Here is a 16,819-nt window from a genome sequence, read left to right as displayed (position 1 = left end):
GAATTGCTAATCGCCGCCATCTTTTACCGGGCAGAAACAAATCTCTGTCAGCCCCACCCTCACACCATTTCTTGTGACAGGAAGTGAAGAGAGGTCGCTTTGAGGAAGGAAGGAGGTTCTCATTTTTGATTTACGAATATGAGTGCACATGCATAAAAAAATTGTGCCAAGAGGGTGACAGAAGGCCCCGCCAACTATTGGCTTCAAAAAAGCTCTTCATACACTGCAAAAAAAAAAAATTCAAGAAAAAAAATCTTAGTATTTTTGTCTTTTTTTCAGTAAAAATATCTAAAAATTCTTAAATTAAGATGGTTTTTCTTGATGAGCAAAATGACCCAATAAAATATAGTAAGTCTAGTTTTTAGACCAAAAATGTCACATTTAAGTGATTTTGTGCATAAAACAAGCAAAACAAAATCTGCCAATGGGGTAAGCAAAAATTTCTTTACCATTTTTCTTAAACACTAAATAAGAAAAATTCAAGAACAATTTGCTTACCCCATTGGCAGTTTTTTTTTTGCTTGTTTTATGCACAAAATCACTTGAAATTTGATATTTTTGGTCTAAAAACTAGACTTATTTCTGTGTATCATTTTGCTCCTCAAGAAAAAGCATCTTAATTTAAGAATTTTTTGATATTTTTACTGAAAACAAGACAAAAATACTAAGATTTTTTTTCTTGAAAATAATTTTTTGCAGTGTAATGTCACGATTCATATTTTTTACAGTCCATGGTTGTGCCGAATTACCAACTTGGGTGTGAATTACTTTTGAATAATTAAACAGCCTGTCGTCAATTATTCCTTACTTATTACACGGCTCTCTGGAATGCTTGATTCCGATTGGTCAGTTGAGACATTTGCAGGTTCGTTCTTTTCAAATAATAACCGCTCCAAAATAATAACGCATAGCCGGACTACTTGCACGAGTAAAATCGCTCCGCGCCAATAAAGATCAATAAAGATTACTGTTTGTTTGGCGCCATCTTGTGACAAACACTCGACAACCACAACAAGACACAGAGAGCTTACTGAGACTGAACTTGACAAAATAGAGCATGACAGCTACGAAGCCAACACACAAAAAAATACAGAATGGGCATTAAAACTTCTCAAAGACTGGCTAAAAGAGAAAAAATGGAGACAAGTATGAAGCAGAGGATCTTAATAAGGTATTACGATCATTTTATGCTTCGCGTCGGGTCCTGATCACACTGTCGGGGCTTATTTCCCAATAACTACCGGCTGCCTCTACATTATCCCTTACATATAAAACACTATAATATTTCCATAAAAAATTATGAAAAAAATTTTTACATTTAAATTTTATAGTGACTTTAAACATTCTGCACTGTGCTTGTCTATTGTTTCTACTGAGATCATATCAAATGTCACCGACTGAGATTATATCAAATATTATGAACAATTGATGCAAAAAAAATTCTGCAACTATTTTCTGTCACTTACGATCTTTTCCTCTCTTTTCCTTCTCTACCCCTTTCCCAATACATCACTTCCTCGTTTGTTTGTTTATTTTCCTAAATCCATCTAACGTTCCCATATTCCATTGTTTCCTTTTGTATCATCTTTGTTCCACCCCCTCCTCTCTCTCTCTCTCTCTCTCTATTTCCAGGCTGGAGACTCTCAGCAGTCTCCAGGGGCGAGCGAGCCTCGAGCAGAGCCCGAGAGCTCAGAGTCGGACAGTCCTCAGGTCGGTAGCTAGATAGCGGCAGGTCAGGGTAGGTATCTGTCCTCTTTTCTCTCTCTCTTCTGCGTGTCTGCCAACTTCGACCGCGACGTGATGTCAGCACGCCTTCACCTGTCACCACCATTACATAGACCCACACATCGTGGCCATGTGGTGCGCTTTCTTTACTTTATCTTTTTCTTGATCTACTTTCTTACTGTCTAAGGCTGCGTTCACACAGTGTTTGGTATTGACAACTATATTTACTAACAAATTGTGACATCGAATTGTACTGTCACTCTGGTTACAAAATGTGGTTGTCACTCTTTATAAAAAGCTTTAAACTAGACTGGCAGGACTGGTATTCTGCCGATGTGTGATCATAGCCTTATATCTCTCACTATATCTCTTGCTCTCATACTGTTTCTCATCTCGCCGCCCCTGCCTGCTGCTACGATCAGTCTTATGATGGTACAGTATGCTATGCTCCTCATGGGAATATGGTTTATATGCTTCTGTAGTGTTGTTTTTGACAGAATGTGAGTGAATGTGTGTGTATGCGTGTCCCTTTAATCCCACAAAGCTTCCTGAGGTGTGTAAGTACCTGCGTTTTTAAACGTGTTATATATTTTTAAACAACAGCGTTGCATGGCACATCATGAACATCGTGAATGCTCCACATCAAAGTATCTGTGTTGTGCAGTCACTTCATCATATTTCAAATTAGGTCATGAATGTTTTTACAATTGTATTTGCTGCACATGACACACCGAAATAATATCAACTCAACTGAAATACAAGGTTTTTCAGGGAAATTTGATTCTTGCTTGTATTTGATGGCTGCCTTTGCCACTAAATGTATAAATATGTGCTTGTGCTTTAAACATGGAGGTGGCACATTTGGAAAGATTGTCTGCGCTTTTGTTAGGTGACTCAACAAACCAGACACACCCATTGGTTTCGCTTCAAAAAGAAACTCCCTTCTTGTTCTGTTGACATGACTGAGGTTATATGACCAGGGTCTGAAATAAACACAGATGCAAATAAAACATTTTGACAATTAAACAAGTATTGGAAATATTATAAAATATAAATGACATACTGTCATAAAAAGGTACAAAAACTGTTAAAATGGGAATTGGTGCCCTTCAAAAAGGTCTATTTAGGTACAGATATACCCCTTTGAGGTACTAAGGGTGGACTCGTATCATACCTAACCCAACCAAACCCTGCCCAAGTCCGATTGCCCCCCCACACTCCCCGTAAGCATGCACTCACACTTTACTTTGAGCATTTCGTGCCCGTCATTATATTGCGTTTACACCAGCCGCAACAAAAACGCACTATTCACCCGTAGTTGGACGCTTGAACATTTGAGTTCACTCGCTTCATTCACGCGTGAAGGCCACACGTAAATTCTAGTCATTCGAAAATTTCACGTGGAAATTCGCATCATGGGAGGGGCTTTTGCGACTCTGCGGAGACTCCTCCACTCCGCTCGCTTCCTGTAATCACGTCACTACTACAGCAAGGTTCTGATTGGTTAACGCGGCGCGGAAAACCGAAGTTCAGATTTTTCAACTCGCACGTTTCCCGCGGCAACGCTCAATTCGTGCGGAACACGCGGAATGCCCTGGGCCTTCCACACGTTCCGCGACATCCGTGCGTACCGCGCCGCAGGATAATCCGCGTGTAATCGCGTCTTTGCATTGACTTAACATGTTAATCACCCACGCTTGCCACCTCTACCGCGGTTGGTGTAAACGCAGCATTAGGATGTGATTGTTTTGAAGAAAACAGGCAGTAAAGCGCTCTCTCAATACTTATACCCATCGTAATGTTAAGTCTGTGTTTTTTATAAAAAAATGTTAAGTGGTTTGGGGCGCAATGACACCTTGCCTGTCACATGACTATCATATTGCATAGTTGATCTGTCGCATCTGCAGCTCGAATATTCACGTAACCTGCTGGACACATCAAAGGGTTTTCACGAAGGCAGATGAAGGTGTGTGGTCTCGCAAACTGAAAGGATTTGCGATCAGACTGCGCCTTCCGCACCTGAGACCAAGTGAACCGCGCTCGAGCCCACCTCTGTACAGAGCCATAACACTAGTCAAACAAACCAGGTTTGGGGGTCAAACGTGCCTGGGCACAGTTTGGTTTGGATAGTGTGAACGTGCCCTAATATGCACCCTTGAGGTACAAAGCTGTATTTTTTGCCTCAGTGACAGCTTGTCTACCTTTTTTGTGAGTGTGATGTTGTTGACATGTTTATTGTCATTTATAAAAAAAGAAAATTACAGCAAACATACCCCCAGAACTCATAATGCATCTTGACGTTTTTGTTACAGGTCCCTGTGTACAGTACATCCTAGTTCTTGCACTTGTAGCATAACACAAAGTCGCACCTCAAATTCGTTTTAGGTTTGAGACGTGTGTTCGATTTAGGCTTGAGACAAAATGGTTTTGTTGTGGTTGAGGGAACGAAAGTCATCAGTCTGTGGTACCTTTCGGGAGACATGAGCTCATCAGGATGAATCATTAATAAAGGGCTCTTTGAGCCAGAAACCTGTTTCTCTGACTTTAGGAAGACTGATGTATCAGTCTCATCTGTATCAGGCTAATGATAAATGAACCTCTGATCCCCACACTCTTAGAAAAAAGGTACAAAAGCTGACAATGGGATGGTATCTTTTAAAAAGGTCCTAATATGTGTCTCTTAGGTACAGATTTGTACTTACAACCCATTCTATTGAAAAGTTGTGCAATATTTACGCCTATTTTGTGTGCATATGATACGGCATGCCTTCCTGTTCACTTATACGGCACATCTTTTTGTTTATTTTTATTTATTGGTTTATCTTTTTTCTGTTTTTTAAACCATTGTCGCTTGGGTTTGGGATTAGATTTGGGATGTCATTTTTTTAAAGGATAATTCCGGTATTTAACACTTTGAGTCTCATTTCTGGTTTGTTTTGGATGAACTACAGTGATGGACACTGAAATTTTGACAATGGGTCGTGTTTTGACTTTTTGACTTGTTTAGAAGCATCTCTTGACTGCTTCTGAATGGAAGTCAATGACCATGCACAAACTTGTCATTAAAACAACACTTAACGTTCATTTTCAAAACTGTGCTACTCACCGAGTGGTTCGTGGTGTTCGTTGATGATTAAAAACAAATATATTGGCGCAATGTATGATTTCAATCCATGTTATTTGCTATAGTTGAACAATTTTTTTAGATACCTCACAACCGCGTATATACTTCCGCTCTATATTTGAGTCTGAAGCGTGAGCACACTCCCGACCACTTGATGGTGACAACCACTTTGCCATACAAGTACGCTCTGTGTCTAACGTATAGATCAGGGGTGGCGAACGTCGGTCCTGGAGAGCCGCAGCCCTGCAGTTTTTAGCTCCAACCCTGATTAAACCTCACCTGTCTGGTTTCTAGTAACTCTTTAGACCTTGATTACCTGTTCAGGTGTGTTTGATTAGAGCTGGAGCTAAACTCTGCAGGACTGCGGCTCTCCAGGACCGACGTTCGCCACCCCTGGTATAGACAGTCACAATCGAGCTTAACTTCAAACCTAAAGCTGGTCACTGAGCCATCAAATATGGGAAAATTTTCTTCTGAGAGAAACCGAGCGAAAAAACTACAACCACATGTAAACAGACCCCTTTTCCGTTTCCGGCGGCGGAGTGATATATCAGCAAGCAATGAGTCTTCCAAGAGAAGTCAATGGAATTTTACAAAATGCCAAATAAAACACGACAGAAACTGTATTTCGCTACACTACTTCTTTTTAATCATCAACGAACAACACGAACCACTCGGTGAGTAGCACAGTTTTGAAAATGAACATTAAGTGTTGTTTTAATGACATGTTTGTGCATGGCCATTGACTTCCATTCTGAAGCAGTCAAGAGACGCTTCTAAATGAGTCAAAAAGTCAAGACACGACCCATTGTCAAAATTTCAGTGTCCATCACTATAGTTCATCCAAAACAAACCAGAAATGAGACTCAAAGTGTTAAATACCGGAATTACAAACAAAACTCGGTATAACCCCAAACCCAAGCGACAATGGTTTAAAAAAACAGAAAAAAAATGAGAAACCAATAAATAAAACGACACAAAAAGTGAACGGGAAGGACTGATGTATGTATTGCATGACTTCAACTGCGGGCTATTTATACGCATTTCGTGAGAATAGGCTGGTACTTATGAGGTACCAGTGTGTACCTTTAAGTTACCAATGTGTACCTTTGAGGTATCAATATGCACCTTTCAATCTGTCTATTATTAGTACATTAAGGTCTATCATATTTAAGACTTTAAAATTGGGCATTAAGAATTTGAAACATTAGTTTACCACCAATTTATATCTTAAGGTCTAGATGGGATAGATAGTGCAAAAGGCATTTCGTTGTATATAAAATATTTGATTGATTTATTTGTCTTCATGGACTTGATTTTCCTTTTTTTTTTCGTGTCATTAAGCGCAAATGTCTTTTTTGTGTCACTAAACACAAATTTCTATATATTGTTTTTCAAATCCCATAGCATTGTATTTACATTTTATTCCTATTTTTAAACCATTGTCGCTTGGGGTTGGGTTTAGAGTTGGGGTTAGGATGTCATTTTATGTACTGGTTTCTAAAAAAATTTCTTCTGATTTTTTAACTAATGTCCCTTGGGGTTGGCGTTTGTATGTCTGAAATGTAACCGTAAGTTGTTCTAACCCCAACACCAAGCCACAATGGTAAAAAAAAGAAGAAACCAATACGTTAAATGACACGAAAAAGAAAGTCGTGCTCGGGGACACGTAAAACAATAAATAGAAATTTGTGCTGAGTGACACGAAAAAGAGGAAAATCGTGTCCATGAACACAAATTAATAAATCAAATTCTTTGTGACTATAACACGAAATGGTTTGAGATTGGGTTGGATAGTGACAAACCCATTTCATGGAGATCATACAACAGGGTTCAGTAGCAAAATTATACAAGATCTGTGTCTGTGAAGTTTGAATGAATTACGTTTGATTTGTCCTCCACATAGTCTAAGTCTGATGTTAACATTTATGCTTTTGGCAGATGGTTTTATCCAAAGCGACTTACTGTACAGTGCATTCAAGCTATACACTTTTTTGTAAGTACAGGTATGTGTGTTTCCTGGGAATCGAACCCATGACCTTGTTGTTTTAAATTATTCATGTTGGACCAGCACAAACCACTAGTTTAAACATTAGTTTATACCCACCTACATTACGCTAGTTTTTAAAAATTGCTGACTGGTCATTGAACCAATGAGATAATCATGGACCAGTTAAGATATCTATATCTACTGTACATCACAATCCACTTCTATTATATTTCACCTGGGTCCTAAAGAATTTTAGGATAAATGTGACTCAGGATCACAAAACCAGCCATAAGGGTACATTTAAAAAAAATTGAGATTAATAAATCATCTGAAAGCTAATAATAAATAAGCTTTTCATTGATGTGTGCAGTATAAGGTTTATTAGGATAGAACAATATTTGGACAAGATACAGAAATTTGAAAATCTGGAATTGTCCAAATGAAGTCATTAGCAACTGCATTTACTCATAAAAAAAAACTATTTTTATGATAGGAAATGTACAATTTATCTTCAAAGAAAATTCTCTTTGACCAGTATTTTGGTTTTTGCTACAAATATACCTGTGCTAAGAGGTTTCATGGTCCAGGGTCACAAATATTTAAGACAAAAGCTACGACTTAATTCAGAACAAACTTAAATATTTTTTTAAGCTATGAAGAAGCAAACAAAAACATTGCTCTTGGTTTCTTTCACCTACATCAGTCATTTCTTTCTACATCTAACACCTCCTCCCACGCTTCTTTTCTGACTTTTTTCAATTCCATTAATTTCGTCTTCTGGCTCTTTTCTCATTCACCTCCTGCTCTCTGAAACACTTATCCTGTCATCTCTCGCCCATGCATCCATATGAGCTCCTGTAGTGGGTGGAAGGCTCTGTAAGTGACTGATAATTGCTGTGTGTATTTTGATTCAGAGGTACTGGTTTCTGCGGGGTTCCCGTCTGGACAGGGACTGACTGACATCTCTATTGTTCCTTATCTAAGTTTCTCGCGGGTCACGTTCCTTATACTGCACCTTCGAAACGGGATATTTTTAAGGGTGCTACTGTGGCTCAAGTGGTAAAACATCGTAAAGGTTGATTGATCCCCAGGGAACACAGATACTGATAACAAAAACGCACTGTAAGTCGATTTGGATGAAAGCGAGCGTTTATGAGAAGAACTCGCAGGTTGTTAGGTAGACATGGGTAGTATTGATGTATGACTTACTGACACAGCCTGTTGTGGGTACGTGCGGTTCAAAAACAAAGGAAAGGTTAGAGCAAAGCATGCAGTATGAATATTTCTGGTATGTTTGGTCACTCTTGCAGTAATTTATCCCTAAGCTGCTTGGCTTTAAAGCTTTGGTATCACAAAAAAAAATGTGATTGCATGTTTGTATTAGACCTCTGTTGCCACCTGGTGTTGATAGGTGGGAACTACAGTATGTGTGTTTTATATGCTTGTTGATAGAATGCTAACATATATATATATGTATATATATATATATTTATATATATATATATATATATATATAAAATGGTACCAAGCTGTCACTGGGACAGTACAAGGGTGACCATACATGCCATTTCCCTGGACACGTCCTGGCCAGGATTTCGGTTGTGTCCTCCGGAAGTTGCATTTGTCAAACACAAACATCATCGAGGTACTCACATTTCAGTTAAAAACATTATAAAATTAAGATACATTTTTCTTTAGACATACAATCATTGTAGTTTTATTCTTACCTTCAAATGACGGTTGCTTTTCTGAAGTAGGACCTAAAATATTAAACCTCGATGACGTATTTAACCTCCAGAGGACGCACCCAAAATCCTGGCCAGGACGTGTTCGGGAAAAATGGCAATTTATGGTCACCCAAGGCAGAACCTTTTAAAAAGGTCCTTATATGTATCATTTGGGTACATATACATTTGGTACCCGTATGTACTTCTTAGGTACTAATATGAACTCTTTAGGTGCAAAGGTGTACTTTTTAAAAGGGTGCTGCCCCAGTGACAGCTAGGGACTATTTTTGACCATTTTTATGCCGTATTTCAAAGAAACTGGTTTATTTATTTGTTTTAGTCGTATCTGTGGTGCAGTAGTTTCTGTATGCGATCCTGACATATAGTTCCCAGTTCCCTCCTCCAAAAAGCTGTAAAGTCCAATTTTTTTTTACCTTTAGACAGAAGGTGGCACACGCACATAAGTTTCTCATTTGCAGCTAACTCTTAAGTATTTTTATGTTGATGTTAAAGTAACCCTTCCTTGTTTATTTTTAGGGGAAGGACCCTCTTTACGCCCGGATCAATAAGGGGAAAAAGTGAAGGATCATGGGAACTCTGCACAGACGTGACCGGCGCTGGGGGGAGCAGGAGACCAAAACACTGGAGTTCAACTCTCTGCCCTGTGCGTGTATGTCTGTGAGTAAATGCATATATTGGTGTGTGAGTGTGTGTGTGTGTGTGTGTGTGTAAGCATGTGCACAGGTGTGAGATTGTATGCGTTTGTGTATGTGTGTTTGTTTGTATGAGCGTGGTCTTCAGGGCTCAGCTGTGACCGGTCACTCCAGCCTCACTGGTCCTCTTCTCCAAGCAGCATCTCCAAATGCAGCAAGGCCCGACCCAGCCTTCACAAAGCCTTGTTCGCCTCTCCAGAGCAATTGTTTCCACCCTCCTGCAAGAAATGAGAAAGACAGACTTTCTCTCCATCCCTCTGTTCGTTTCTCACTGTGTTACCTGCACACGGACTATAAGTGGGGCATCTGCTAACTCCTCATAGCCTTATGAATCCTTCTTAGTTTTTTTTTGTCCAACTTCCCTCTGTATAGAGACCACATGGTAAGGAACTCTTGAGAGTTGACACACAAACATACACACTCGTGCACCACGTCACAGTCGGACACCGCCACCTCTCCCCAAGCAGAGTAATCGACCACAGAGTAATCCGTGTGGATCCATCGGTGAATTATGCGATCCATCCATCTGGGTTTGTTTGGTTAGCCCCTCTCCCACATATTTGAGATTCTGCTTCTAGAAAGCTATGCAGAAATAAAAAACAACAAACTTTCTATCTCTGTGGACCCTTCCGATGGAGAACAGACACGAGGCTTTTGCCAAATCTGATGCGCTGGACAGGTTTGAATCCGGTGGGGGATCCGAGCGTACGGACATTGCAAAAATGAACTGAATCTGTGATTGAACTGTTCCTTCTCTATAGCTTTTGTACAATACTAATAAGAAAAAACGTGACATTGAAATGGAATTTTTATTTTATAAGTCCGTGAAGCCCTTGAAGTCAACTTTAGATGTGTTTTAGGGTTAAACATGGCTTGAAAATCCGATTGTTGGTTTGCCAAACTCATTTTGTAAATAATAATTATTATTATTATTATTGATGACAATGACAAATAATACCGATGATAATAACAACAACAGTGTTCATTCCATCCTGTGGACTTTTGTGCCATAAAATAGGCCGGCCTTATAGTGATGCAAACTCCTCATTAAACGCAAGCAATATTAACGTGTCTCACATTCCCAAGTGGTTTACATTGCTGTCGCAGTCAAAGCATGTTGTCTTTTTTATTTTAGCAGGATATGGACACTGGATTTCTCGAGCTTGAAACAAGCCTGAGAGACTGTTATGTTATTAATAACGGGTCCAGACTGACAGTGTCATATATGTATGCCGCCTGGTCTTCAGTTTCTCATCTGGTGTGTTGTCAAGAGAAAGCCGATAACTGTGGTTTAACTGGAGCTTCTTAAAACTTTATGTTAATGCAGCAATTACAATGATACAGTACACATTCATGCAAATGCACTTCAATAGATACACATACATTCCAATAAGTCTTAAAGGACTTGTTGACCAAAAAATGAAAATTATGTCATCATTTACTCACTCTCGTGTTGTTACAAACCTGTATACATGTCTTTGTTCTGATTAATACAGAGGAAGATATTTTGAGGAATGTTTGTAACCAAACCCCTTTATCTTACCATGGAAGTGAATGGGGCTTCTGATCACTTTGGTTACAAACATTCCACAAATATCTTCCTTTGTGTTCATCAAAACAAAAAATGCATACAGGTCTGTAACAAAATGAAAGTGAGTAAATGATGACAGAATTTCCATTTTTTTGGGTCAACTATCCCTGTGAACATGAGACTCTATTTACTTTTTAAATACACATTCATGGTTCATACTCTGTACTAATATGAACTCTGATGCTGTACTTTTTTAAAGGGTACCGCCCCAGTGACAGCTGGGGTACATATTATGACAATTTTTCCTGACAGTTTTCCTTCTTATTTGGAATGCCTATTGGATGACGCTGAATATTTTTCACACTGAAATCTGTTTCATGTTCATTTTAAGGCCCTTTATTCACAACTTTAAAAGTTGCATCAAAATATACCTGATATCCGACAACCATTCAGAGAATGTCATCAATATACTGACATTAGTTTTTATTACATCTAAAAACATTAGAGCATTTCATTGTGATAACTTCCTCCTATTTTATGGCAAAAGTCCCGTTTTATTTTGAAAGCAGTTTTGAACCTTCAAAATCAGATTTTTTGCGAGAGTTAAAATGATACGGTATGGGAATCCTTTCAGTTTGAGTACATTTCTATTTTGACTTTACCTCAGCTAATGGTTTGGTAATGTAAAGGACACATTATTTTTATCTTGATGATAACAACATTATACAGTGGATTTTTAGAGAGTTTTTCATTTCTGTTGATTTACGTAACCCACCATGTAATACTGTTACCAATAAACACATCCCAAAATGTGTTCTGCCTCCCTGATTTAGCAACAAATACCAGTATTCAAAGTTGCAGTATTTTGGTAAGGTTCTCATTACAGTGTTATTATACAATTAAGTATACATGTAAGGAATAATTAACGATGGACCAATGAATTATACGAAAATAATGCACATCCAAGGTGGTAATGCACCGTGAGGTGTGCATTATTTTTTAATAATTCAAAGGACCGAAGTAAATTACAGGGTTCCCACGGTCCTTGAAATCTTTGAAAGTTTGTGAATCTGGGGGAGGATCAAGGCCCTGCGAAGTTTTTGAAAATATACATACATAGATACAGGTCATTGAAAGTGCTTGAATCTATCTTATGCAAGAAGTTTTCTGGAAAAACATCAATATTATTCCCTGTGTAGTGTAGGATAATATCATAAAATGTCTACCCTTTTAAGCACACATGCTTAACTGTTCGCTTTAAATGTTTATATCTTCAGTATGTGAAGGTTGATTCATACCAAAATGCTTTTTTACATAGTTGTGTTTGACAAATGAAAACGTCTCTGGTTACGTATGTAACTGTTGTTCCATGAGAAGGGAACCAGACGCTGCGTCTCCCTTGCCATGCTTCCTGTATCCCTGTAACGCCATCTTTGGCAATATTTCATATAGCGATATACTTCCTGGCTCCCGTGTCACCCTCTCTTTGTCGTTAAGCCTCACCATTGGTTGAATTTGATATACACATTCAGACGCACTTACAACAGGAGGGGTCCCCAAAGTGTCACCGCAGTGATGCAGTGCGAGTTCCCTCAAAAGGGAACTATAACAGTGCATCTTAAAACGTAACACGATGTAACCTTGCTCTCACTTGAAATGTCTCCCCACATTTAGTCAAACTTGAATTTGTGGGTATTGGACCTGGAAAGTCCTTGAAAGGTCCTTAAATTTGAAGTTAACTAAGGTGTGGGAACCCTGAAATTATTTAGCTTATACCACGGTTACCACAGACATTGCCCTGGTGTCTGTTTTTAAGACTTTTACAGGTTAGGTTAGGTATATATATATATACATATACATATATATATATATATATATATATATATATATATATATATACATATACATATACATATACATATACATATACATATACATATATATATATATATATATATATATATATAAAACATTTCCAAAACAGTAAGTACATTTCTCCAAAAATTCATAAAAATAGCAAAACACCAAGAATAACCTGCAAAAGCCAGTCTCTTACTCAAAATCCTTAGTTCATATCTCAAAAGTAAATTTCTGTGTCAATGAACATGTCAGTGCCATCAGAATGACAAGTCCTTGTGTTTGAATAAGTTAGTCAAATTGTTTAGTCATGTTGTCAATATAACAGTTTACTCTGAAGTTATGTTAATGTAAACTATGGCTAAAGTTTTGATGACAATTATTGTATTGTAAATTGCAGGTTACACCTTAGTGTATGTGGGAGTTAAATTGCAAGAAACTGGACAGGCAGATTCACATTTATGCTTTTACTGTTTGTACTGTCATTTGTTGACAGACCATATCATTGCGATACAGAAAGAAAAAGACAGCACTGCATAACACAAAGAAAAAAAGTAGATATGTGAACATAGGACAATTTCCTTAGGGAAAACTGTACATGCAGTGCTGTAGGAATTACAGTCCAGTCTTCCTACACCTCCTGACGTTCCTGTCTGTTAGAGAAAGCCATGATCCACCTGGGAGCAATTTACCAATTCAGGACAGATTTAGAAAAAAGCCTAATGGAAATGTATAGAAATATTCTTGACATATCATGACAACTTGTTCAACCATTTTGCATGTAAAGACTTATACTATTAACTAATGCCTAAATGTTGTGGGGGTGAGACTATTCAACAGAGATACATTATAATACATTTTGATCGACATGACATAAGCAACTGATAATGTAGGAAAAATCAGAGCATAATCATTTGCATGAATGAACCAAGCATTTGCAACTTCTTCAAAAAAAAATTGAAACTGCTTTTTTGATGTGCACAAGTGACACAATGATGTAAAGTTTGAACAGGTAGTTTTGATCATTTCAAATCTGATCTGAGAAATACCAAAGCGACTGAGAAAAACTAATAAAACTATCGATATCGATAGAATCTGAATAATCTGCTATCATATCGGTGGGAAAATGTAATATCAGTGCATTTCTAAAAAATGTATGTCTTTAATAGTATAGGTTTAGGGTTTGGTTAAGGGTTATTTGCTTAATTATATACATTATTAACTGTAATTACTCTAGTAAGTGCATGTAACTTGTAACTAAGATGCTGTAAAATTAAGGGTTATCTTTAGTAAATGTATGTATGCCGCATATACAATATCTTTGTATTTGCATCGCCTATACTCTCAGAAAAAAACATACAAAAGTTGGTTTTAAAATGTCCCCTTTAAAAAGGTCCTAATATGTACCATTTTGGTACAGATATGTACCTTTGAGGTACCAGTATGTACATCTTAGGTACCAATGTGTACTTTTGAGGAACCAATATGCGCCTTTTAGGTACAGAGGTGTACATTTTGAAAAGGTACCACCAGCAGGGGCGTAGCCAGTAATGGGCCAGGGCGGCACTGGCCCGCCCACATAACTCCCTGGCCCGCCCAGGCAAGTTTAACCAAAATACATTTTTAGTTTATTTTTATTATTCAAATGTATTTAATAAAATATATTAACATAAACCGGCTTTATTATTGACTGGTGTGTGTTTAATTTGCTTTCTAAATAAAATGGAATTGTTGAAGCAAGTTGTAGGAAGCTTCCGAAACGTAATTGGTTGCTTGGTTGCTAGGAGTTCTGATAGATAGACTCTGTGGGGGGCGGCGGCCGGCGGGCTCTGGCAGTCTGCCAGCTAACTTTGCTAACTGCTTTTTTAGCTAATATTAACATTGCCACAATAATGGCTAAAGTTTCTTTAATGTGTTATTTAAAAAAGCAAGATTTGATGAAGAAGATACGCCACTGCCTCCATCTACCGAGTCTTACCAGCCCAGTTCTTCAGACGCTGGTGGCGCCGGCTGCCGCTTGCTCTCTGGCGGCAGTTCCAGTGCTCTCTCCCGGTCAGTCGGACACAGGTTAGCCGCCGATCTAACTGCAATTGATGAACCACCTTCACAACCCAATTTGCATCCATGAGTTACTACCCGCCTCAACAACCTTTTGTTTTTTGAAAAAGAACTCTGTGACTCTTTGGACTATAATGAGATCATTTCTGTTTTCAACATCAAACCCAGGCGTTTGCGTCTTGTTTTGTAGAATTAAAACAACAAAGGTAGGTATGCTGTTTAACTAATTTCCTTATTTTTGCTCGTGAAGTGATTTAACTAAGTGGTGTGTTGTGTATAGATGTATGCCAGCCTTATAGGTTAAACTTACATTGTTTAATTTATATGAGTTGCTATTTTTGGCACAAAAGCTTAATTTCCAACAGGCTGATTGCACTGTATATGGTTGATTTAACATAACTTAGGCAGTGTGTTGTTATTTATTTCAAACCGTGCTCTGCTGAGAGTTTTCGTTATTTCAATTTATTTTTAGCCTACTTTATTTCAGGTGAACTGTTTTTGCACTGCTGACTAGCCTGAATAAGTCTGGTTTGTCCAGCCTTTATTGAGCTCTGTTGGATGAACATGTTTAGACAGTGTTTTATTATTGACTATTGAAAGTAAAGATGTCACTGTTTTTGCAGTTTGCCTATTCTTTTTTCCACTCTAAGGTTTAATTATTATTTAAGTAATTTTATTCTGATAAACTATAGGCCCACTCACTTTTGCTCCGGCCCGCCCAAAATACAATTTCTGCCTACGCCCCTGCACCACAGTGACAACTTTTGTGCCTTCTTTTATCTTTTTCTTCTATATTAAATCCTGACATTTAGACTAAAGCCTCAAAGAGGTATCACCACACTCAAAAAAATGCTGTGTTGTTTTCAAATGCAGCATTAGGTCAAAAATGGGTTTCTGGGTTAAACCCAGAAAACGTTTATATTTGACTCAACAATGGGTTATAAGAACCCATCATCGGTTAAATTATATCCCACACTCTAAAAAATGCTGGGTTGTTTTTAACCCAGGGCTGGGTCACTATTGGACAGAACACACTGCCGGGTTAAAATGACCCAACTGCTGTGTTGTTTTAACCCAATTGCTGGGTTATTGTCAATCAACCATGTTGAAACAACCCAGCAGTTGGGTTAAAATAACCCAGCAGTTGGGTCATTTTAACCCGGCAGTGTGTTCTGTCCAATAGTGACCCAGCCCTGGGTTAAAAACAACCCAGCATTTTTAGAGTGCAATTGACTGGGTTCGTCCCTTTTTGACCCAATTCTGGGTTGCAAATAATCCAGCATGAACCCTACTGCCATAGGTCAGCCAAAAATATGAATAACTGTGTACTTTTGTATTATGCTTGCTTTTTGTACCAATTGCTAAGACAATTACAAAAACAACAATCAAATGCACTATTCACCTCTTTTCTTCATCCTATATTGTATATATTGGGAAGAAAGAGAGAAGAACAATTTGGTGAAATGAATTGAGGTCAAATTATGTAGCTGCACCATCTCCTGTAAATGAGATTCAGAAGAAACACAATCTTTGAAGTGGAACGTGCCAGATTAAATAAGCATACTGTATATATATAGACATTATTGTACACAACACTCTCAAATTCACTCTTGCTTGCTCATGGAGAAAATTAGGTACGATATGTACAAAGCAAGCTGCTTGTAAATGATTGGTCCTCTATGAAGTTGTTATGACCTGATATTTTATAAAGTCATCCTAAATGTCAAGCAGCAGATTCTATTACCACCAAAACATTACAATTTAAAATAAGAAACAATAAAAGGAAACAGAGTAAAAACACCTCCTTATGAATAGATGTTATACTGTATAGATGTCTGAATATTTTAACAGCCCGGTAGATGTCACTTGGTGACAGCACGGCGAAATTCTTTACATACACATGTGACCCAGTCTTTGTGATTTACTGTTTTTTTTACAAAAAATCATCCTATGTAATGTACAGAGAACATTCTGTAAAAATATAACAATGGTATCTTTAATACTGACTAAGTAAGGCCATGTCCAAAATTAAAATCAAACTTTGATGCTAACATCATAACAATGAGACTTTAGCCCACAGACAGGGTCACAAAT

At 37.9% G+C, this 16,819-nt stretch overlaps 1 protein-coding gene across 1 annotated transcript in view; it reads left to right on the top strand.

The window, feature by feature from the left end:
• dab1a (DAB adaptor protein 1a) overlaps window positions 1-11,624 on the top strand; it is a 210,170-nt gene extending 198,546 nt beyond the window's left edge. Inside the window, 3 exon segments of the mRNA XM_065257318.1 lie at window positions 1,633-1,710; window positions 9,104-9,140; window positions 9,143-11,624. Of these exon segments, the coding sequence (XP_065113390.1) occupies window positions 1,633-1,710; window positions 9,104-9,140; window positions 9,143-9,177 (150 nt within the window). The 3' untranslated portion in view covers window positions 9,178-11,624.
• Window positions 11,625-16,819: the final 5,195 nt, after the last annotated feature.

Source organism: Paramisgurnus dabryanus, chromosome 12 (genome assembly GCF_030506205.2).
Source record: "Paramisgurnus dabryanus chromosome 12, PD_genome_1.1, whole genome shotgun sequence".
NCBI lineage: Eukaryota > Metazoa > Chordata > Actinopteri > Cypriniformes > Cobitidae > Paramisgurnus > Paramisgurnus dabryanus.
Note: the sequence above shows the minus strand (reverse complement) of the source record. Positions and strands in the feature narration are given on the sequence as shown.